Consider the following 25,512-nt stretch of genomic DNA (forward strand, 5'->3'; position numbering starts at 1 on the left):
AGGCTTGTTTAAAAAAATAAAAAGATTCCATTTAATGCTACTTTCAGTGAAGCCTGCTTTAAATGGCCTGGTAGAAAAAGTTTCCTCTCTTATTTGCTGATGTTTGTGTGCAGGGTAAAAATGATGGGTCATAATGGATGTTCATGTTACTTTTAAGAGCCTTTTGCCCTTTAAAATGTGCATATGTCTTTTCTGTAGAGCCAGGAAAGTGCAAAGCCGATGAGACAGCCTCTAAATACAAAGGGACATATAAGTGGCCCTCAACCAACCCTACTGAGATAGCCCAAACTAGATGCCTGAAAAATGAGGCTGGAAACACTACTAGAATCTGGTATGTAGCAGCCAAGTTCTAATTACTAGTTCAGATACACAAATTGGTTAATTGGGGGCATGTTTCTATGTCATTTGTCTGAGTATGCTTTCTCTCTCCCCCTCTGCTCTCAGTCTTTCTCTCTTTCTTTCTTTCTTTCTTTCTTTCTTTCTTTCTTTCTTTCTTTCGTTCGTTCGTTCGTTCGTTCGTTCGTTCGTTCGTTCGTTCATTCTTTCTTTCTTTCATCTTTTGGACCTACTTAAGCATACAATGCAACCTAATAACATTCCAGGAAAATTTTCAAGAAGACAAAAGAGAAAAAAGTCACTCGTGATCCCACTACCTGAACACAGTTGTTGTCAGGTTGGCGTATCATATTTTTTTTCATCTAGCCTTTCACTGCATTCCTTTCAGTATTATGTAGTGGTAATCATTGTCTTCATATCAATAACCCTTTAACTCAGTGAGTTATCAACATTTTCTATGTTTCACATTTGTCTTCATAAAGACCACTTCGAAAAACTGCCTCAGAAGCTACCTCGTGGATGGGCCATAATAATTTACTAAGTTACTTTTCTATTGTTGACTTTGTCATTCTCCTTCTTAAAATCATCATTCCTTCTTTTTCTTTCTGCTGTTAATGGTTTGTGCCATTAAGTTAAGTGGGCAGACCAGAGGGGCAGCAGGTTTTTGACAGAGGCTTAAAAGCTCTCTTTTGGAGGGCAACATCTTGAACTGTAGTCTACCTCTTCCTCCCTACGTCTAATTAGTCAGCAAATCATGTGGCTTTTATGGTCACAATCAGAGTTCACATCTAGTCTTTCTTTTCCAACTCCACTGCTACTGCCCTGGCACAGGCCCTTACTATCTCTTGCCCACTTTTAGAACAGTCTCCTTGTCTTCTAACTGTCCACTAACCCCTAGCTATACTCCATACTGCTGCCAGTGTGATTTTCCTAAAATATGCTTGCTGTCATGTCACTCTCTCACTCTGGTTCACACTGACTCAAGAATTAAGTCCAAGCCTCTAAATACAGTACTCAAGACCTACAGGCTCTCTTCTTTACCACGTTCCAGGCGAAAAGGGCCATTTGCCCTTGTGGACTCAATGGGTACTTTCTCCATGTCTTTCTCTGCTTGCGCTCTTTTCTCTGCTGAGTGGGGATAGGGGCGCTTTCTCCATCTCTGTCCTTTCAGCAACCAGCTTTGCTCAAAAGTTGCAAGTGTTCCTTACTTGGTGGTTTGATAGACTTAGTTTTGTTTATAAGGCTTTCTATCTCATATCTTGCCTGTTAAATGTAGTTATATTTACAGTCTCAAACCACCAATTTACAAGCTCCTTGAGGGACCAGACCCTGCCCTATTTGTCTTCACTGCCTACTACCAATCTTAGAACATAGTGGGTGCTCAATAAATGCATTAGCTGCCTTGAAATGAATTGGTTTGAATTAGATGAGGCATAGGGGAGGGTGGATGATGACGGCCAACGAGCTACAGGGGATGCTATGTTAATTGCCTTGAGTAAATTAATATGCTAAGATAGAGACCACAGTCTAACAGGAACAGGGGTAAGAAGGAAAAGTGAGGGTAAGGAGTCATGTCCAGATGGGCAAAATCTCTGCCTTGACTCTTGGTCTGCTGGACATTGTCATGCCCCATCTCAGGCTCTCTTGCCTGTTTATACCTCGTGTATGGAGACCCTAGATTCACTTCCTTCCCAAGGACAAAGTTTTCTTTACTTTCTAAACACTGGACTCCTTTGCTATCTCAGCCAGGAGACTGGGAGTGGATGAAAGGGAGGTGAGCCAAAGATAAAACTTGATCCTTCACCATTTGCTTTAAGACTATTCTGGCCCCATCCTCCAATAAGAAAGCTTATTGTTCCTCTCTCCTCTCTTTTTCAGCTCAATCAGTATCGACACAGGCAAATCTCAGTGGGAAAAACCAAAGTTTAAACAATGCAAATTGCTTCGAAGACTTCCTGATAAGATTGTGGATCTTGCTAATATTACTATCAGTGATGGTAAGACTGTTCTGTACACATTGGAGAAATAATGGAACCTCAGTTAGTCTACTTCACCTGAGACCAGAGAGAGTACAGGCAAACCTTCACTTAGGAAAATCCACCCTACAGAAATCCAGTTTCAGAAAATGTTGATGGAGGTAGGAGTGGGGCATGACAAGTTAAGACTATCAGTATTTTTCGTTTTATATATCTTTTATTTTACAATTTTTGGCTAATTGTTTTTCATTTTAATTTTTAAAAGTTTTAATAAATAATACTTCACATAGTTCAGTATTGAAAAAAAAATAATACACAGTTAAACATCTCTTTCCCACTGCTGATAGCCACATTAGTTATTCAGCTAATATCCACAAAGATATTTTATACATCTCTAAGGGAATTTATATGTGTGTGTATGTCTGTGTGTGTGCGTATTCATATAGATATATAATAAATATACATGGTTATGTAGGTTCTCCCTCCCTTTTTGTACACAAACTGGAATCTGCTGTACATGCTGTTCTGTACCTCGCTTTTTTCTCTTAATAATATATTGGATAAATTATCATATTAGTACATGAAGAGCTTCCTCACTCTTTTTTTCACTACATTGTATTATATTGCATGGCTATGCCACAGTTTATTTCTTTAACTTGTTTCCTATGGATAGATATTTAAGTTGTTGATAACATTTTGTTTTTAGAAAGCTGCTTTAATGGATATCATTCATATGTCATATTGCACAAATTGGGTATTCTTGAAGCATAAATTCCTAAAAGTAGAATTGCTGGCTCAATCGTGCTTTTTAAAAAAAATTTATTAAATTTATTGGGGTGACATTAGTTAGTAAAATTATAAAGGTTTCAAGTGTACAATTCTATAATACATCATCTATATGTTGCATTGTGTGTTCACCACCCAGAGTCAATCATACTTTTGATGGTGTCAAAATGCTCTCTTGTAATAGTAGCACCAATTTCTTTTTTTTATTTATTTACTGGGGTGACAATTGTTAGTAAAATTACATAGATTTCAGGTGTACAATTCTGTATTACATCATCTATAAATCCCATTGTGTGTTCACCACCCAGAGTCAGTTCTCCTTCCATCACCATATATTTGATCCCGCTTACCCTCATCTCCCACCCCCCACCCCCTTTACCCTCTGGTAACCACTAAACTATTGTCTGTGTCCATGAGTTTCTGATTCTCATTTGTTTGTCTTGTTCTTTTGTTGTTTTTGGTTTATATACCACATATCAGTGAAATCGCATGGTTCTCTGCTTTTTCTGTCTAACTTATTTCGCTCAGCATTACACTCTCAAGATCCTCCCATGTTGTCACAAATGTTCCTATATCATCTTTTCTTACTGCCGAATAGTATTCCATTGTGTATATATACCACAACTTCTTTATCCATTCATCTATCGAAGGACATTTTGGTTGTTTCCATGTCTTGGCCACCGTAAACAAAGCTGCAATGAACATTGGAGCACACGTGTCTTTATGTATAAATGTTTTCAGATTTTTTGGGTAGATACCCAGGAGAGGGATTGCTGGGTCTTATGGTAAATCTATTCGTAATTTTTTGAGGAACCTCCACACTGCCTTCCATAACAGCTGCACCAGTCTGCATTCCCACCAACAGTGTATGAGGGTTCCTTTTTCTCCACAGCCTCTCCAACACTTGTTACTATTTGTCTTGTTGATGATAGCCATTCTGACTGGGGTGAGGTGATATCTCATTGTGGTTTTGATTTGCATTTCTCTGATGATTAGTGATGTTGAGCATTTTTTCATATGTCTATTTGCCATTTGTATGTCCTCTTTGGAGAAATGTGTCTTCAGGTCCTCTGCCCATTTTTCAATGGGGTGGTTTGTTTTTTTGTTGTTGAGTTGCATGAGTTCCTTGTATATTCTGGATATTAGGCCCTTATCGGAGGCACTGTTTGCAAAAATCTTCTCCCATTCAGTTGGTGGCCTCTTTATTTTGTCGATGGTTTCTTTTGCTGTGCAGAAGCTTTTAAGTTTCATATAGTCCTATTCGTTTATTTTAGCTTTTACTTCCATTGCCTTTGGAGTCAAATTCATAAAATGCTCTTTGAACCCAAGGTCCATAAGTTTAGTACCTATGTTTTCTTCTATGCAGTTTATTGTGTCAGGTCTTATGCTTAAGTCTTTGATCCATTTTGAATTAATTTTGGAGTAGCACCAATTTCTAAACCCACTTTCGAGGTATGAAAGTGCTTGTTTCAGAACACCTTCATCAACATAGCATGTTATCAGACTTTTGGATCTTCAGTGATTTGATAAGCAGAAATTGCTATCTCAGTGTAGAATAAAATTTTTATGGAGATATTCATATATCATAAAATTCACCCATTTAATGTGTAAAATTCCATGGTTTTTAGTATATTCTCTAGATTGTGTGATCATTACCACTAATTCCAGAATGTTTTAATCTCACCAAAAAGAAACCTTGTACACATTAGCAGTTACTCTTCATTCCCCCCTTTTCCCAGCCCCTGAAAACCTCTAATCTACTTTCTTCTTTTAATTTTATTTTGTTGTTGTAACAACACTTAACACGATCTCTACCCTGTTGATAAATTTTCAAGGGCCTAATACATGACTATTGACTATAATAGGTACAATATTGTACAACAGATCTCCAGAACTTATTCATCTTACTTAATGGAGACTTTATGCCTGTTGATTAGTAACCCCCCATTCCCCCTCCCACAGCCTCTGGTAACCACCATCTACCCTGTGCTTCTGTGAGTTCAACTATTTTTTTTAGATTTCACATGTAAGTGAGATCGTGCAATATATATATATTGCACGATCTCACACACACACATATATATACATATATATATATATACACACATATATATATATATATATATATATATATATATATATATATATATGTATAATTTTCTTTATCCATTTATCTCTTGATGGACACTTAGGTTATTTTTATATCTTGGCTGTTGTGAATAATGCTGCAATGAACATGGGAGTGCAGATATCTCTTTAAGGTAGTGATTTCATTTCTTGTAGCTATATACCCAGAAGTGGGATTGCTGGATCATATGGTAGTTCTATTTTGAACTTTTGAGAATCCTCTGTACTGTTTTCCATAATGACTGTACCAATAGTGTACAAGGGTTCCCTTTTCCCCACACCCTTGTCAACATTTACCTTTTGATTTCTGATAATAGCCATTCTAACAGGTATGAGATGATATCTCATTATGGTGTTTTTTTTTAACTTTTATTTATTTTAGTGTGTTTTTCCAGAACCCATCAGCTCCAAGTCAAGTAGTTGTTTCAATCTAGTTGTGGAGGGCACAGTGCACAGTGGCCCACGGGGGTCAAACTGGCAACCTTGTTGTTAAGAGCACCGTGCTCTAACCAACTGAGCTAACCGGCCACCCCTCATTGTGGTTTTGATTTGCATTTCCCTGATGATTACTGATGTTGAGTACCTTTTCATATATCTATTGGCCTTGTGTATGTCTTCTGAGAAATGTCTGTTCGAGTCCTCTCATTTTTAAGGTTTAAGTAAGTTTTTATTTTTCAATTACAGTTCACATATTAGTTTCAGGTGTACAACATAGTGATTAGACATTTATATAACTTACAAAATGATCACCCTGGTAAATCTAGTATCCATCAGACACCATACATAATTATTACAATACTATTGACTATATTCTCTATGCTATGCTTCACATCCACATAACTATTCTGTAACTACCAATTTGTACTTCTTAATTCTTTCCCCTTTTCCACCCATTCCTCCAAGCCCCCTCCCATCTGGCAACCATCAAAATCTTCTCTGTACCTATGAGTTTGTTTGTTCGTTTATTTTGTTTTTCAGATTCCATATATAAGTGAAATTATATTGTATCCTGTGTCTGGCTTATTTCACTTAGCATAATACCCTCGAGGTCCATCCGTTTTGTTGCAGATGGCAAGATTTCACTCTTTTTTATGGTTGAGTAATGTTCCATTGTATGTATGTACCACCTCTTATTTATCCTTTCATCTCTTGATGGACTCTCAGGTTGCTTCCATATTTTGGCTATTGTAAACAATGCTGCAGTGAACCTATGGATGCATATGTCTTTTCAAATTAGTGTTTTGGGTTTGGATGAATATCCCGAAGCAGTATTACTGGGTCCTTCTTTATCTCTTGTTATAGCCTTTGTTTTAAAGTCTATTTTGTCTGGTATAAGTATTGCTACCCCAGATTTATTTTTCATTTACATTTTCATGAAATGTCCTTTTCCATCCCTGTACTTTCATACTCTGTGTGTCTTTAGATCTGAAGTGAGTCCCTTGTAGACAGCATATGTGAGGGTCTTGTTTTCTTATCCATTCAGCCACCTGATGTTTTTTGATTGGAGCATTTAATTTACATTAATTTAAGTTAATTGTTGGTATATTTGACCAGTTTTCCCAGCACCATTAATTGAATAAACTGTCTTTACCTCAGTATGTATTCTTGCTTCTTTTGTCATAGATTAAATGACTATATGAGCATTGGTTTATTTCTGGGCTCTCTATTCTGTTCAACTTATCTATATGTCTGTCTTTATATGAATACCACACAGTTTTGATTACTGTAGCTTTGTAGTATATTTTGATATCAAGGAGTGTGATGACTTTGTTCTACTTTCTCAAGATTGATTTGGCTATTTGGGGTTTTTTTTTGTGGTTCTGTATGAATTTTAGAATTGCTTTTTCTATTTCTGTAAAAAACAAAAATATCATTGGCTAAACTAGTTCAGTGAAATTTAGTTCTCCCGCAGTGTACATCCTCTGATGCTCCTCCTTAAACGATGCAGTGTTCGGCATGTACACATTTTCCCCTGACCACCAGGGATGACTATTTCTAGCTGGGTTCTCTCTGGCTGTCTCTTTCTCTGTTCTCTCTGCTAAGTTTCTGGCTGGTCTGCTTCTATTGCTATCACTTCCAGCTGTTAGTGTCGTAATTGCTAGTTGATTGCTCTGTTGTTTTTGACAAAACCTTGGGGCATAAATTGCTCCATGATCTTATCCAATTAAAGTCTGTCCCCCTTGGCAGGGTGTGGAGGCAGAGCCCCAGAAAGCAGTTTCCAGGCTCTCGGCGTCACATAGACAGGTGCTGGCTCAGGTAGTAAATGGCCAACTGTGATTGCATGGCCATCAGCTGTGGCTAGTTGGCCGTCAGCTGTAACCAGTGAGCCATTGGCCACTAATATAACTGCTGTGGCTACGCTAGAGAGGAAAAGAGAGAAAGAATGGGGGCTAGCAAGAAGATGGTGGCTGGGCTGGCAAGTGTGGATGGCGGTTTGCGGACAGTGTGGATCCAGCCTCCAGCGAGAGTATAGTGCCGCCAGATAGAATATAGTGGTATGACTCCCCTACCTATGGCTCCGTGGGTGTTCCTTTTTGGCCTCACCATATCCTGCGTTCTTGTATGGGGAGTGGGAGCAGAGACACCACAGGCTGCCCTGCATGACAAATGGCGCAGCGAGCAGGGTCTCCCGCACGACAAATGGCGCAGCGAGCAGGGTATGGTGCCGGCCAAAGCTCCCCGAAGGACGGTGGAGCAGTTTGTGTGTATGAACACTCAGTCTCTGGAAGACCAGGAGGAGCAGCTGCCGGAGAGCTGGACCGCCGTGGAGGGGTGGGAGGACGTGGACGGTTCTCCCACCAGCACAGGAAAAGCCATGCAGCTGCTGGAGAGATGGAGCCCCGTGGAGAGGTGGAAAGATGTGGACAGTTCCCCAACCAGCACAGGCCGGAGAAAGCGAAGGTCGTTGCAGCCCTGTGGGCTGGGGAAGTTCCTGCTCAGGCAGCCCGGATGCAGGACTTATAGTCCCAGGAGGTAACGCTTGCTGAGTCCTCCGTGGGAGCTGAGGGTGAGGTCAAGGTCGTCCCTCACCCCCAGGACAGCCCTGGTGAATGACTATGGCTATGGGGAATTGCCTTCCATCCCTAATTTAATGGACCACTTGTGTCGTGCAGGGAGTCCGGCAGGGTCTCTGCTCCCGCTCCCCATACAAGAACACAGGTTATGGTGAGGCCAAAAAGGAACACCCACGGAGCCATAGGTAGGGGAGTCATACCACTATATTCTCTCTGGCGGCGCTATACTCTCACTGGAGGCTGGATCCACACTGTCCGCAAACCGCCATCCACGCTTGCCAGCCCAGCCGCCATCTTCTTGCTAGCCCCCATTCTTTTTCTCTCTTCTCTCTGCTAGCGTAGCCACAGCAGTTATATTAGTGGCCAGTGGCTCACTGGTTACAGCTGACGGCCAACTAGCCACAGCTGATGGCCATGCAATCACAGTTGGCCATTTACTACCTGAGCCAGCACCTGTCTATGTGAGGCCGAGAGCCTGGAAACTACTTTCTGGGGCTCTGCCCCCACAGCTTGACTGTTTGTTTGGGAACTGTTGTTAGTGGAACTGGGGGATATTTGCTTTTGTCTCTTGACTGGCCGCCATTGAGAATATGTAAGCACCTTGATTGTGAGTCGCTATTGTTCCAGCAGGGTACCCTGAGAGGCCCACAGAGAGTGGCAGTGACCTGAGAGACCCTGGCTGTGTCCAGAAAGTGTGGCTGTGCCCACAGAGAGTGGCAGTGCCCTGAGAGCCCTGGCTGTGTCCAGGAAGTGTGGCTGTGCCCACAGAGAGTGGCAGTGCCCTGAGAGCCCTGGCTGAGTCCAGGAAGTGTGGCTGTGCCCACAGAGAATGGCAGTGCCCTGAGAAATCCTAGCTGTGCCCGGGGAAACTAGTGGTACCCTAAGAAGTCCAGGAAGTCTGGCCGTGCCCAGAAGCACTGGTGGTGCCCCGAGAAACCCTGGCTGTGTCCGGGAAGACAGGTGGTACCCTAAGAAGTTGTCATGTGGGAGACTCTGTCGCTACGCCATTTGTCGTGCGGGGAAGCCTGCGGGGTCTCTGCTCCCGCTCCCCATACAAGAACGCAGGATATGGTGAGGCCAAAAAGGAACACCCACGGAGCCATAGGTAGGGGAGTCATACCACTACGGTCTCACTGGAGGCTGGGTTCACTGGACGTGCGACCTGCTGTCCCTTTTGTCTGCAACCCACCGACGACTCTCTTTCACTCTCCTCCACTCTCCTCCGTAGCCGCAGCAGTTATATTAGCGGCTAATTGGCTAACTGGCTACAGCTGACGGCCAATCAGCCACAGCTGACGGCCATCTACTACCCGAGCCAGCACTCCTCCACGTGAGGCCGAGAGCCTGTAAACTACTTTCTGGGGCTCTGTCCCCACACTCCACCCCTACAGGTTCTCGCCTCACAATCTAGGTGACAAGCGTCTTCCGCGAGGGTCCCTGTGCGAGGAGTCTGGGGGTGAATGCAATATCCTGGACACAGCCAGGCTCTCTGGGCACAGCTAGGGTTTCTCAGGGCACTGCCACTCTCTCTGGGATACAGCCCGACTTCCTGGGCACAGCCAGGGCATCTTCAGGGCACAGCCAGACTTCCTGGACTCAGCCAGGGTTCTCAGGGCACTGCCACTCTCCCCGGGCCTCTCAGGGTACCCTGCTGGAACAATAGCGACTCACAATCAAGGTGCTTACATATTCTCAATGGCGGCCAGTCAAGACACAAAAGCAAATATCCTCCAGTTCCACTACATGGTGGTATGTTCCCAAACAAACAGTCAAGCTCTCCATTAAATTAGGGATGGAAGGCAATTCCCCATAGTCCACAGTCATTCGCCAGGGCTGTCCTGGGGTGAAGGACGACCTTGACCTCACCCTCATCTCCCATGGAGGACTCAGCAAGCGTTACCTCCTGGGACTATAAGTCCTGCATCCGGGCTGCCTGAGCAGGAACCTCCCGGCCCACAGGGCTGCAATGACCTTTGCTTTCTCTGGCCTGTGCTGGTTGGGGAACCGTCCACATCTTTCCACCTCTCCACGGGGCTCCATCTCTCCAGCAGCTGCATGGCTTTTCCTGTGCTGGTGGGAGAACCGTCCACGTCCTCCCACCCCTCCACGGGGATCCAGCTCTCCGGCAGCTGCTCCTCCTGGTCTTCCAGAGACTCAGTGTTCATACACACAAACTGCTCCACCATCCTTTGGAGAGCCTTGGCCGGCACCATACCCTGCTCGCTGCGCCATTTGTCATGCGGGAGACCCTGCTCGCTACGCCATTTGTCGTGCAGGGAGGCCTGCGGGGTCTCTGCTCCCGCTCCCCATACAAGAATGCAGGATATGGTGAGGCCAAAAAGGAACACCCACGGAGCCATAGGTAGGGGAGTCATACCACTACGGTCTCACTGGAGGCTGGGTTCACTGGATGTGCGACCTGCTGTCCCTTTTGTCTGCAAACCGCCATCCACACTTGCCAGCCCAGCCGCCATCTTCTTGCTAGCCCCCATTCTTCTCTCTCTCTCTCCTCTGCTAGCACAGCCACAGCAGTTATATTAGTGGCTAATTGGCTAACTGGCTACAGCTGACGGCCAATCAGCCACAGCTGACGGCCATCTACTACCCGAGCCAGCACTCCTCCACGTGAGGACGAGAGCCTGTAAACTACTTTCTGGGGCTCTGTCCCCACAGAACTCCAGGAAGTCTGGCCGTGCCCAGAAGCACTGGTGGTGCCCTGAGAAACCCTGGGTGTGCCCAGAGAGCCTGGCTGTGTCCAGGATATTGCATTCACCCCCAGGCTCCTCGCACAGGGCCCCTCGTGGAAGACGCTTGTCGCGTAGATTGTGAGGCGAGAGCCTGTAGGGGTGGAGTGTGGGGGCAGAGCCCCAGAAAGCAGTTTCCAGGCTCTCGGCCTCACATAGACAGGTGCTGGCTCAGGTAGTAAATGGCCAACTGTGATTGCATGGCCATCAGCTGTGGCTAGTTGGCCATCAGCTGTAACCAGTGAGCCATTGGCCACTAATATAACTGCTGTGGCTACGCTAGAGAGGAAAAGAGAGAAAGAATGGGGGCTAGCAAGAAGATGGTGGCTGGGCTGGCAAGTGTGGATGGCGGTTTGCGGACAGTGTGGATCCAGCCTCCAGTGAGAGTATAGTGCCGCCAGAGAGAATATAGTGGTATGACTCCCCTACCTATGGCTCCGTGGGTGTTCCTTTTTGGCCTCACCATATCCTGCGTTCTTGTATGGGGAGTGGGAGCAGAGACCCTGCAGGCCGCTCTGCACGACACAGGGGCAGAGTGTTGCCAGTCTTTGAGGCTTTCTCCTATACTCATATGGGCAAAATATCTCTCTTATGGGGCAAGAGCTTGGGGTGGTTGTGGTAGTGATTAATGTGTCCTTTATCAGATGTGTCACCAGGGCCTTCCCTATGGAGCAGGAGCTGTGTGTGTATTTAGGAGGAAGGGGGACTTATGTCTGACACTCAACTGCTGCCACTGCCCAGTATGGATCTTCCACAACCCAGTGTTGGAAAGATGGGAACTGCCAATGTTCACCGGCTGTGAAATCCACCCCAGGGACCTGAGGTTGATGGTGACTACTACTTGACTGTCTAATCCAATGGACCAATTCTTCCACAAGGCAGGGCTGTGGGGGATGGGTACAGTTCCTGGCTCAAATGCCATGGCCTTCCACTGTTCTTACCAAGTTTCTATAGATTTTGTTGAATAAATGCATCACAATTTGTTACAAGATCTCCCATCAATCTCCAGAGACTTTGGATGATTGTCTTTGCTAATTTTTTTTTAAGTCTGATTTTCATACTTTAATGCTATTCTTTTTTTTAATTTATTTTTTAAATTTATTGGGGTGATAATTGTTAGTAAAATTGTCTTTGCTAATTTTGACCAGTGTAATACGTGTCTCTCTTGGTCATCTTATTCCCAAGCCGCTCCTTACAGCACCATTCTGAAAGTCCTGCCCTTCCTTATTGGTGTTTTTTAACTACGCATAAAAGTTTTCCTCATAGAGTTTCAGTTTATACACAACTTCTCAGGCATAGCTTTACAGCACAAAGTGGGTCCACCCCACAATGAATAGTTGGAAGTTGAGGCACAGGCATTACAGGCACTGCAGAAGAGCCAGGGCATTGCTTTGAGGCAGTGAACTTCTCAGACTCGTCTTCCTTGCAGAAGATGTAAATTTGAGATCCTTGCCAAGGGATATCTAGAAGAATTAGAAAAGCAAGCACAGCTCTGATGGTTTCTAGAACTGAAATAATGAGTCAGGGCAATAGGGAGTGTTGCAGCTTGAAGTCAGTGGGTGGAGAGAGAGAGAGAGAGAGAGAGAGAGAGAGAGAGAGAGAGAGAGAGAGAGAGAGAGAGAGAGAGAGATCTGTTTCACATTGACCTTCCTCCTTCTGAGTGACACATTTTTCTTAGACATGCTAATGGAATTTTCTCTGTGGAAGAAAAAGTTAACAAACAACCATAATAACAACAAAAGCGTTGCATTAGGTTGAGATTTTTAGAAAATTAATGGTCAGAAGTCACTTTAAAAAAATCTGCAGAAGAAGAGAACAGTTGGATGGTGGCTGTAATGAATAACTGAAAAATAAACTATTAAGTTTATTAGCTTTGGGGGAATCCTTCTTTACTCCTTGTAAGTTAGAAGCTTAATGAAAAATGAGTACAATGTAAATGAAAGAAAATACATTCATTTTGAAATAATTTTTCTTTTGCTTTCAATCTTGCTGAGAGATGTTAGATAACTTGGTTGGAGAAAACTCTTCAATTTCCCATTTAAGAGTTCATTTCTTTTAACTCCTGAATATCACAGAGTTAGAAAAGGTACCCTTATTTCAAAGGTCTGTGGGTTCTTTGCTGTGCTCATTTTTTTTTAACCTCCATGATATTGAAGATGCATCACACTCTAATGAAGTTGGCTGAAACCTTTCACAAAACTGTCTCCTGTCTGTGTCCATCCCACTGTTGGGGCAGGATACTGTGTGATTGAGACAGAACAATGTAATTCCCAGATGTCAGGGAGAACTGCAAAGCACTGGTGTTCCCAACCCCCAACACCATAGAGAAAAGAGATCAAAGAACAGATGCTGGAGTAGAAAGTGATATTGAGGAACACTAGCTTTGAAATCAAACAGGCCTGGATTAAATCTGGGTTAGAACCTCTGTGTCTTTGTTTCTTAAACTGTAGAAAGGGGATAATATTAATACACACCACATAGTGTTATTGTGATGGTTAAGTGAGAAAATTATGTATAATGCCTTGCTGTGGTATCTTGTCTCCCAAATGCCCACCATTGATTCATACCCTCCTAGTCAACTGGGAGTTAAATCAGGCCTGGCTTGTGTCGGTTTAGCCCAATAGAAATTGGCAGTGGTGACACTGTGCCAACTATGGCACTAACTTTCAAGAGGACTGGAAGTTTCTGCTTCCTTTTTCTTGGCACACTCTCATTTGGGATTCTTCTTCTCAGAGCCCATACTCCATGCCATAAGAAGCCCAAACAGCGGTGTGCTGGAAAATGTTTAAGAACCAGCTTTATCAAAAAAAGTAATGATTCATAGCATTTGGTGATTTCCTTGGTGTAATACTTACCCCCGGCTGCATACAAACTACAACATGTAGTCATGGAACATGAAATTGGTAAGAGATGCACAGATACAGTCGATATAAAAAAATAATAAGATCATAGATTATTAAAATGTAGCAAAATAATTAAGAAGTGGTAAGTTTTGAGTATCACCATCATTTTTAATATACTTTATTTAATTGCAAATTTATATAATTTAGTTTTTTTTTTAAAGATTTTATTGGGGAAGGGGAACAGGACTTTTATTGGGGAACAGTGTGTACTTCCAGGACTTTTTTCCAAGTCAAGTTGTTGTCCTTTCAATCTTAGTTGTGGAGGGGCCATTCAGCTTCAAGTTGTTGTCCTTTCAGTCTTAGTTGTGGAGGGTGCAGCTCAGCTCCAGGTCCAGTTGCCGTTTTCTAGTTGCAGGGGGCACAGCCCACCATCCCTTGCGGGAGTCGAAACCCTCAACCTTGTGGTTGAGAGGACGCGCTCCAACCAACTGAGCCATCCGGGAGCTCAGTGGCAGCTCAGCTCAAGGTGCCGTGTTCAATTTTAGTTGCAGGGGGCGCTGCCCACCATCCCTTGCGGTACTCAAGGAATCGAACTGGCAACCTTGTGGTGGAGAGCCCACTGGCCCATGTGGGAATCGAACCGGCAGCCTTCGGAGTTAGGAGCATCGAGCTCTAACCGCCTGAGCCACCGGGCTGGCCCTATAATTTAGTTTTTAATGATGGCTGTGTTTAACAACCAGCTCACAAAATTCCCACAATTTTGCTCCATGATCTTATCCAATCATCATGGATAAGTTCTCCATGATTACAGTTGGTTCTCACACAATTGGTGATACATGCTAGCTCCAGTACACCACAAGCCAGATCCAGCACACCACTATGCCTAAGCCACTGGGAGAAGCCATGTGTAGGGAACAGCAACAACTGACCCAACTGACCAGTCCATGGTAGCATCAACTGACAGCCAAGTGAGGGAGCCATTTTGGACTCCCAGTCCAGTCTAGCCTTAAGGTGACTCCAGTCCCAGCTGCCATCTGATTGCAACTGCTTAAGAGAACCCAAGTGAAAACTGCTCAGCTGATCCCAATCAATGCAGAGACCCGCAAGGGATAACAATAAATTGTTGTTTTAAATTATTAAATTTTAGGGTGGTTTGTTATGCAGGAGTAGAGAACTAGAATATTCCTTCATCAAAATTGTAGGATAAATAACAGATATTGTTTTGATTGTTGCAATTACTATCAGATTAATTGTAATCATTTTAAGCAACAGGGATCTATTTATTTTACACCAATTAAGGGAAGATTCCTTTTATTGCCTTTGCTTGGGGACTTAAATTTTTACACAGAGTGTAACTTGTCCTGAATTTTACTTGAAAACAATATAACTCTAGATGAAAAGTCTAGAATTACTTCCTATAAAATAGTTAGTCTCCTAGGGGCCTGTTGTTTACTTTCATTCTGCCACAGCAGAGACTGCATGAAGTGAAATCACACCACTGCAGCCCAAAGAATAATGACCCCAGGTAGGCAGCTCGGCTATCCCATTTACAAGAAAGCCTGAACAATTTAATAACAGCAGTGGAAAGATCTGTGAATGAGCATGCTATACTTTTCTTCCATCCCTAGTCTTATATTTTTCTCAGTTTCTTTAAGTGATCAGAAGATAGATGTAACAGGGACAAAATGTTAATTTGGATGTAATTAGTACAGTCTTGTTCAATCTCCCTGCTTCCCTCCATCTCCTCAGAGAGAACTCTCTGTCGACTCAGTTCTTATGTAAGCCATTGTTGGGCAGAGTGGGGTAATGGTTAAGGGGGGGCATTGAAAGGATCTTAGTTAAGATTGCTTAATTTACATTGACAATGACAAAGAGTTGTTGAGAGAGAGACAGAGAAAGAGAGAGAGAGAGGGAGAGTGAGAGGGAGAGAGAGAGAGAGAGAGAGAGAGAGAGAGAGAGAGAGAGAAAGAATGAATATAAAGCAAAAAAATGAGATGAAAAGGGAGAAAGACAAAAATAGCCTGTATAGGCTGTGTTGGGGGTAAACTTGGTGGGAGGCTTGGGGTAGGAGAGAGATTTGGGGAGATACTGCCAACTGCGGAGCACATTAAAATAGAGGGAGAAAGAGAGAAAGAGAAAGAGAGAGAGAGAATGATGTTCATGCTTTATTATTTTGTTTTCCCAAACAGAGTTGCTGTGGAGGCAGAGCCCCAGAAAGTAGTTTCCAGGCTCTCAGCCTCACATAGACAGGTGCTGGCTCAGGTAGTAAATGGCCATCAACTGTGATTGGATGGCCATCCGCTGTGGCTAGTTGGCCGTCAGCTGTAACCAGTGAGCCATTGGCCACTAATATAACTGCTGTGGCTAGGCTAGCAGAGAGAGGAAAAGAATGGGGGCTAGCAAGAAGATGGTGGCTGAGCTAGCAAGAGCGGATTGCAGTTGAGATGGTGGTTTGCGGATAGTGTGGATCCAGCCTCCAGTGAGACTATAGTGCCGCCAGCAAGAATATAGTAGTATGACTCCCCTACCTATGGCTCCGTGGGTGTTCCTTTTTGGCCTCACCATATCCTGCGTTCTTATGTGGGGAGCGGGAGCAGAGACCCCGCAGTCCGCCCCGCACGACAAATGGCGCAGCGAGCAGGGTCCCCCACACGACAGTTGCTTATTTGTAATGTAACCTGGGTTAAGTGTGTTATGAGTGTAATATCTCTCTGGAATCTTTCTCAACAGATTGTATTTTTCAATTATTTTCCATTATATTTTGATTACTGGACTTGAATGTGAGTACTTTAAGCTAGGAGGGTACCACAAGGGAGCTCAGCTTTATATGCGTTGTATTGAACTAAAATCTAATTTGTGTTGTATTTGTTTAACAAGCTCTTAACTTTCAAAGTGGGCAATGAGGGGTGGCTGGCTAGCTCATTTGGTTAGAGTGTGGTGCTGGTAGCACCAAGGTCGCTGGTTCAATCCCCGCATGGGCCACTGTGTGCTGTGCCCTCCTTAAAAACAAGCAAACAGACAAAAAAGTGGACAATGATTCAAACAACAACAACAACAAACAGTTTTTAAAAAGCATTTATGAGACAATTAAGGACATTTGAGCACTGACTGGATATTTGATGATTTTGAGTATTATTGTTAAATTTTTAAAGATATGATATTGGTATTGTGGTTATGACAAACAAAGGTCCTTTGTTTTAGAAGTGCATACTGAAGTATTTATGGATGAAATGATATGGTATGTGGGATTTACTTTAAAATAATCTGGAGTTGGGGGAAAGTGGGTGGGAGTGTAGATAAAATCAGATTAGCTCTTCATTGACACTTGTTGAAGTTAGGTGATTCATGAGGTACATGGGGATTCATCAGACTATTCTTTCTGCTTTTGTGCATGTTTGAAAATTTCCATAATAAAAAGTGAAGAAAAGGTGGGCGAGTTAATATCTATTGTTCTTACTCTCTAGAAAAATCTAATGAAGTTGCTTTTTTTCGTTATGTGATCCATATTTGCTTTTTTTTTCTGTGGGCTGCTGGTTCTGACAGAAAAACATAATCACCACCCTTGATTATGAAAACATAGACCGAGTGTTTGCTGATATTTGAGTACAAGTGGGATCTACTTAACTCAATCCAATACTCAAAAGTCTTGACTTAATTAGAATCTAATTGCAAGATAATTCTTCAGTGACAAAAAGGTTTCCCTGGTGTATTAAAAAAAAGGATTTTAATGAATAAAAACTACTACTTTCTGAGACTCCATGTATTGTAGAAATTGAGGTCCAACATTTTCCTTCTGTAAACTTTGTTACCTTGCTATGTATTTCCATTTCACTACCTTTACTTTTTAAAGGAAAGGAAGCAGACCAGTATGGCCCCAAACTAACTAATGCAGGTTTTATGTTTTGATTTTGTTTCTCCAGAGAATGCAGATGATGTTGCAGAGCACATTTTAAATTTGATAAATGAATCCCCCTCTCTGGATGTAGAAGAAACAAAGATTATTGTTTCTAAATTATCCGATATTTCACAATGTGCTGAGATAAGTATGAACCTAACCCAGATTATATTACAAATAATAGATGCTGCTTTGGGAAAGCAAACCAATTCAGCTTCTGATCTGCCTGAAGTAAGCAATGAGTAAGTATTAATACTTTGGTAACATACATTATTTCATGAAATTTAAAATATTTATTGTTGTTTTTTTAACATACAGTAATCACCAAATTTTAAAAGTCAGGTACTGGTGTATTGAAAAGTCAGTTAGTACCATACAGTGGGGTCATCCTACTCAAATCCCAATTGTGAAAGAATGCATTCAAATTATAACTGAATCTTAATGGTAATGACTTTCCAAATAAACAATTACCACAAACCAAACTTCTGATCTATTTCCCCAGCCCTGGTGCTTCTCTAATGTTCCCCATTTCTATAAAATGCATCCACTCAATGCTCAAGCAAAAAACTTGAGAATAAACCTAGTTACCTCCTTCTACCTAGTTACCTCCAAGCAATCAATAACCAAGACTTGCATGAGGCACTGTACATAGTTTTCTAATCCCTTAAATATTCCTGGGATCCATCTACTTCTCTCCATCTCCACCACCATCATCCTAGTCCTAACCCCATTTCTCCCAGCTGACTTTCTATAGTAACCTACTAATTGGTCTCCCTGCTCTGCTCTTGCCTCTCTATGGTCTATTTTCTACACAGCAGCCAGAATGAACTTTTAATGCATATATCAGATCATGCCATTCTCTTGCTTTTAAAACCACTCAGTGGCATCTGTTATGTTGCATTGTACACCTGAAATTAATTAAAAAACAAACAAACAAAACGAAAAACCACTCAGTGGCTTTCTGTTACATGTAGAATAAAATCCAAAGTTCTTGACCTATGAGGTGCTGAAGGATCTGGCTTTATATACAACAATTTCATTTAATCTTGAAGACAATCTTTTGAGATGAGTGCTAGTATTACCTCTGACTTTGTAGGTGAGGAAATGAAAGCTCCATGAGGTTATATTATTTGCCCAGTATAATTAGAAATTAGAGGAGCCAAGATTTTGACCTCAGTCTGTCTGACTCCAACGCCAGTGCTCTTGTCTAATAATTCCTAAACAAAATAAAGATAATGATTAAAACTCAAAGAAAATTCTCACATTGAGGAACTCTTGTAAGGAGGATGGGTTTTACATTTAAAAAGTAGAAATGTTCTCCTCTACCTGTGTTCCCTTGCAGAATTCTGAGGATAATCAAGCGTGCTGGTCACAAGATGGAGTTTTTTGGGAGGACAGCAAATCTGACGGTGGCCAGCCTGGCTTTGGCTGTCCTGCGAGTGGACCACACATTTGAAGGCATGACCTTTAGTATTCGCTCCTACGAAAAAGGCACAGACCCTGAGGTGAGTGCAGCTCAGGGGACGGACAGCCAGTCAGCCAAGTCTTGTTCTAAGTCTCCATTCATTTACTCCTTGGGAGGGAGAGGAGGCACTTTTTGTAAGGTTTTAATCTTCAACAGACCTTATGAAAATACAAATATCCCAGGGAAGATTCATATATAACCCGTAGTAGGCTAACACCTTGGCTAGAATGGTGCCCATAAGATGTGCAGTGATACCACCTTTGGCCCTGTGACCTGAAATCATCTCAAGTGTCAGTTTACTATTTGGTATCATTTATGGAGCACTTATTATATGTTGGGCATTGTGCTACTGCCTCCTTTGCTCAAGGAAATAGAGAAGTTAAGTAACTTGCCCAAGGACACACAGCCTAGTGGCTCAGCCAAGATTCAAACTGATGTCTGGCTGGCCTTAAAGCCTGGGCCCTTTCCACCACACCACAGTATCTCAGCCTGTGGTAGTCCGTAGGTTGCCGATACATGCTCAAAACAATTTGAGAGAGCAGCATTTTTAAACTTACAGTTAAAAAAATCATAAAGTTTACATACAGGGAAAGGCACCAATTCTAAGTATACGTTCTCTGAATTTTGACAAATGTGTACATCTGTGTAACTTAAACCCCTATCATGATATAGAATTTTACTATCACTCTAAAAGTCCCCTCATGCCTCTTCCCAGCCAATCCCTGAAACTACTGCCTCCATTGGCGACCGCTGTTCTGATATTTTTTCACCATAGTTTTGCCTGTTCTAGAACTTTATCTAAATGGAATTGTATAGTATGTACTGTCTTGTAGAAGGTTTCTTTCATGTAGCATTTTTGTTGTTGTTGAGATTCATTCTTTTGTTTCTATTATTCTTCTTTATTGTTTGGTAATATTCTATTATATGGATATATCACAGATTTTGTGTGTATCTATTCTCCTATTGATGGACATTTGGATTATTTCCAGTTTTTGACTATTATGCTAATGCTGCATTGGACATTCATGTAAAAGTCTTTGTGTGGACATATGTTTTCATACATCTTGACTAAATACCTAGAAATGGAATTTTAAATTTGTAAGAACCTATCATATTGTTTTCTAAAGTGGTCAGTGATGTGATTTTCCATTTTTAAAAAAATTTTATTGGGGAATATTGGAGGACATTGTGTTTCTCCAGTACCCATCAGCTCCAAATAGTTGTCCTTCAATCTAGTTGTGGAGGGTGTAGCTCAGCTCCAAGTCCAGTCACCATTTTCAATCTTTAGTTGCAGGGAGTGCAGCCCACCATCCCATGGTGGGAATTGAACTGGTAACCTTGTTGTTGACAGCTTGTGCTCTAACCAACTGAGCCATCCGTCTGCCCCTAATTTTTGTCCTGGCCATTTGTATGTCTTCTTTGGTGAAGTATCTGGTAAAATCTTTGGCCCATTTTTTAATTGGATTTTTGTCTTTCTGGTATTGAGTTTTAAGCATTTTATTTTTTTTACATATTCTGGATATAAGTCATTTATCAGATATATGTTTGAGAATATTTTCTGTGTGGCTTGCCTTTTTATTTCCTCGGTGGTGTCTTTTGATGACCATAAGTTTTGTTTTGTTTTTTTTTCTTTTTTTTAAATTAAAGTTTATTGGGGTGACAACTGTTAGTAAAGTTACATAGATTGCAGGTGTATAGTTCTGTAATACATCATCTATGTATCACATTGTGTGTTCACCATCCAGAGTCAGTTCTTTTTCCATCACTATATATTGGATCCCCTTTACCCTCATCTATCACTCCCCTCTCCCCTTACCCTCTGATAAAACTAAACTATTGTCTCTGTCTATGAGTTTTTGTTTCTTCATTGGTTTGTCTTGTTCTTTTGTTGTTTTCAGTTTTATATCCCACATATCAGTGAAATCATATGGTCTCTGCTTTTTCTGTCTGACTTATTTCGCTCAGTATAATAATCTCAAGATCCATCCATGTTGTCAGAAATGGCACTATTTCATCTTTTCTTATGGTAGAATAGTATTACATTGTGTATATATACCACAATGGAATGGGAGAAGATTTTTGCAAACAACGCCTCTGTTAAGGAGCTAATATCCAAAATATATACAGAACTCATACAACTCAACAACAACAAAAATAATCCAGTTAAAAAACTGGGCAGAGGACCTGAATAGACATTTTCCCAAAGACTTACAAATAATCAATAGACATATGAAAAAATGAGCATAAGTTTTAATTTTGATGTCGTATAACTTATCATTTTTTTCTTTTATGAATAACAATATATGGCTTGTCTAAGAAATCTTTGCCTACCAGCCGGTCATGAAGATATTTTCTTATCCTTTCCTTTACAAAATCTATGGTTTTAGCTGTATGTTTAGGACTATAATCCTAAATAATTGAACTAAATTTTGTGTATAGGATGAGGTGTGGTGTGGTATATGGTTTGGAGTTCATTTTGTTCTATATAGATACCTAGTTATTCCAGCACCATTTATGGAAGACTTTTCTTTCCCCATTGGCTTGCTTTGGCACCTTTGACAACAAAAAATCAAATACTCATGTAAATTTAGGTCTATTTCTTCACCATCTCCTCTCCTTTCCTTTTGGGACTCCAATTACATGTTTGTAAGATTTTTTGCTGCTGCCCCATAGGTCCCTGAGACTCTGTTCATGTTTTAAAATAACTTTACTACCTATTCTTCTGATAACATTATTTCTATTGATCTTCAAGTTCATTAACTGTATCTTCATGTTAATACTGAACCTATCCAATAGTTTTAAAAATTTTGATACTGTATTTCCAGTTCTAGCATTTCCATTTTGTTCTCTTTCTTTGCTTCTGTTTCCCTGCTGTTATTTCCTCTTTTTGCATTAATTGCAACCATATTTTATTTTAAACACCTGAGCATACTTATACTAGCAGCTTTAAAATCCCTGTCTGCTAATTCTAACATCTGAGTCATCTCAAAGTTGATCTCTATTGATTGTCCTTTCATTAAAAATAGGTCACATTTGTTTTTTCTTTACATATTGAGTAATTTGGGATTATGTCCTGGATAGTGTGAATGTTATGTTGTGGAAACTCTGTATTCTACTATGTTCCTCTGAAGAGCATTGATTTTTGTTATAGGCAATTAACTTGGTTAGAATCAAACTGTAGATTCTATCTTTTGAATGGCAGGTCAAATCTCAGTTAAGTTCCTTTATCCTTATTTGGAGTCTGTCCTGTGCATATGTGGTTTAGAGGTCAGGCAGAGTGGATACACAGAATTTTGTCTCCCCCTTTTCCAGCTCTCTCTTCTCCAGGATTTACCCCTGACCTTCCAGTGACTGTGATTGTCCTGACCTTTGTTTTCGGTTCTTTATGCCAGAGAGACTGCAGGTTTTGAGCATCCTTCACAATTTTAGTTTCAGCCTGCTTGGTGGCTAAAAGCTGCAAAAAACAGTTAACTCACCTTGTGATGTTACCTTTTTCCAAGTGTCTACTGTTCTGCAGAATCTGCCTCCTTTTGTTTATTTTCCAGTGCCTGAGAGTCATGGTTATTTTGTATAGTTGTTCTACAGGAGGGTCAAGTCTTTTAGGAGCCACTCGGCCATACTGGAAACAGATGTTGACTTCCCATTGTGTTTTGGTTACATATAGGGAATTCTATTATAGATCTTGATAGAGAACCAAACCAATCAACCCCAATCACATTCTTGGTACCAGACTGCTTACATGTTGAAGCTAAATCACAACCTCTCCACGGTACCTGATTGCCCTAGCAGAGTTCATTTGTGCCAGGAGAAGAGCCATATGGCTTTGGGCTCACAAGTCATTTTTAGAAATATTATAAAATTTCATCACCCCATGTTGCACCCAGCTAGATAATAGTACCTTGAGAGGCACTATGGATAATGGGGAAAATGTGGGCCAAAATCACATATTTTTTGTAAAAATATATCCCAGCTGTGTGACCCTAGACAAGTCACTTAACCTTTCTGACCTTCCATTTCCTGATAGCATAATACAACATACCTCTCAGAGTTGATAGAAGGATTAAGTGAAAGAATGCATGTAAGAGTTCCATATACCTTGTTTTGCCTGGGAGAGTCAGGACCAGGTTTACAACTGTGGTCCTAGTGTAATTACAGGTAAAGCCCCTTTTCACAGTCAAAAATGTTCCAGTACTTATCAAATACTATTACCAGTCAAATTAGCAAATTCTTCTCATAGTGAGCTTTCTAGAAGAATTGAAGAATTCTTAAGGCCTAACACGTCACTTTCTTGCCCCACTTTTTAACAAAAGCATTGCTGAATAAACTATGGGGCAAGTGTGTCTAATGCCATTGTATTGGATTTCTGTTCTGTTTTTCCCTGCTCATAATTACAGGTATGTTGAAGAAGGTGGCCTGCTTTCAAAGAGTGGCCTTTATTTTTGAGAATCATGGCAAATCACCTAATTTGTCATTCCCCTTTCCACCTCTATGAATACCCCGGTGGAAGCAGATCGAAAGGAGAGAAACTCAAGGATAGGTTTAGAAAGGAAAGGGTAGTATGTGTGTGTCCATGTGTATGTGCACCAGGTCACGTCTTACCTTGTGATTTGAGTGTGTGCATGTACACGAGCACGCACCTGAGAGTGTACGTACGTGTGTGTGTGTGTGTGTGTATAGAAGTTGGAGCATAGCTTGTGGAGCTACTTCACACCCTGCAGCCCTCCACGTGATACTCTGGGACTGAGGCTAGGGCTGGGGTAGGAGGTGAGGAGGATTTCAAGTTATGGGTGATGATTCCAGTTTTCATTTCCTGGCTTTTCTTGGCAGATTTACCTAAGCGAAGTCCCTCTGGGGAGGGTTTTGGCTTCCATATATTTGCCTAAATCACTGAGGAAAAGAATTCCACTTAGCAACTTACAAACCATCTTGTTTAATTTCTTTGGCCAAACTTCACTCTTTAAGGTAAGTTCTTGCCTCTGGTAACTATCATAGATTGGCATACAGTGACTCATAGTAATTATGAACTCTTGCTATTTTCATAGTGTTCTGTTTATTTTAGAATATGCTCTCTGATTTATTCCACAAGTTCTCCCAGCACAACCCCTGGCCTTCAACATGAATCAACATCTACTTTAATTATGTTTCACAGTTTTTAATTTTCACAGCTTTTCAGCTTTGGAAGGGACCTTAAGGATTATCTAGTGACCAATCAGAGGCCTCAGGTTGTTTTAAAGCCAGAAAAGAATAGCAAGTTCTCCTGAAGAAAGGCCGTTTCGGCTTGTCATTGCTTTCCTCCCTAATCTCGCTGGCTTCCTCAAAGCCAACATGCCCACTCTCTCAGGCCAATTTATTTGAAGCTGAGTGGTGTCTAGCAGGACACTTGCATGCAGGCATTTGTTGTTCCTTCTCATCACCTCCATAGCACTTTCTCTGAGGGCTCCAGTCCTCGCCCATTATTAATACAGAGAGGCAGTGTGATGTAGTGGTTCAGAGCATAGGCTCTGGGGCCAGACTGGCTGAACTTAAAACTGGCTATGCCATAATCTGCTTGTGTAACCTTGGCAAGTTACTCAACCTCCATGTGCCTTAGATTTCTCCTATGTAAAACAGGATAATAGAAGCACCTCACTGGGCTATAGAAGGATTAAAGGAGTTAATACATATAAAGTGCTTATGATATTGCCTGGCACATAGTAAGTGCCATGTGTTTGTATTCCTATTATTACTTTCCTGTCTTGGGGCTCTACCTACCAAAAGGCCCATTCCTTCAGCCTGCCTCTGTCCAATCTAATGGTTAGGAAGACAACAATCAGAGTTGGCATGAAGTTGTTGATGATGATCACCGTTAATTATTAATATTTACACTTATTATCTCATATACTTCTCACAGGAAACTGAAACTCAAAGAATGCTATGGTCTGAATGTTTGTGTCCCCTCCAAATTCTTGTGTTGAAATCCTAACCCCCAAGATGATGGTATTAGAAATGGGGTCCTTTTGGAGGTGATTAGGTCATGAGGATGGAGCCCTAATGAATGGGACTAGTGTCCTTATACAACAAGCCTTAGACAGCTCCCTTGCCCCTTCCACCATGTGAGGACGCAGCAAGAAGCTGTTATCTATGAACCAGAAATCGAGCTTTCACCAGAACCCGACAATACGGGCACCATGATCTTGGACTTCTGGCCTCCAGAAGTATGAGAAATATATTTTTGTTGCTTATAAGCTACCCAGTGTGTAGTTTTTTTCTATATCAGCCTGAACAGAGTAAGACAAAGAGGTTATGTAATTTTGCCCAAGGTCAAACAGCTAGGAAGTGGCACAGCT

General features: G+C 41.6%; 1 protein-coding gene across 1 annotated transcript in view; it reads left to right on the plus strand.

The window, feature by feature from the left end:
- The window catches only part of ADGRG4 (adhesion G protein-coupled receptor G4), a 117,087-nt gene that overhangs the window by 65,124 nt on the left and 26,451 nt on the right, over positions 1-25,512 (plus strand). Inside the window, exons 9-13 of the mRNA XM_019714659.3 lie at positions 199-331; positions 2,215-2,333; positions 17,747-17,963; positions 19,064-19,226; positions 24,014-24,148. Of these exons, the coding sequence (XP_019570218.3) occupies positions 199-331; positions 2,215-2,333; positions 17,747-17,963; positions 19,064-19,226; positions 24,014-24,148 (767 nt within the window). The remainder of the gene's footprint in view (positions 1-198; positions 332-2,214; positions 2,334-17,746; positions 17,964-19,063; positions 19,227-24,013; positions 24,149-25,512) is intronic.

The sequence above is a fragment of the Rhinolophus sinicus genome, chromosome 18, assembly GCF_057876585.1.
Source record: "Rhinolophus sinicus isolate RSI-liver-muscle chromosome 18, RSI-T2T, whole genome shotgun sequence".
Taxonomy (NCBI): domain Eukaryota; kingdom Metazoa; phylum Chordata; class Mammalia; order Chiroptera; family Rhinolophidae; genus Rhinolophus; species Rhinolophus sinicus.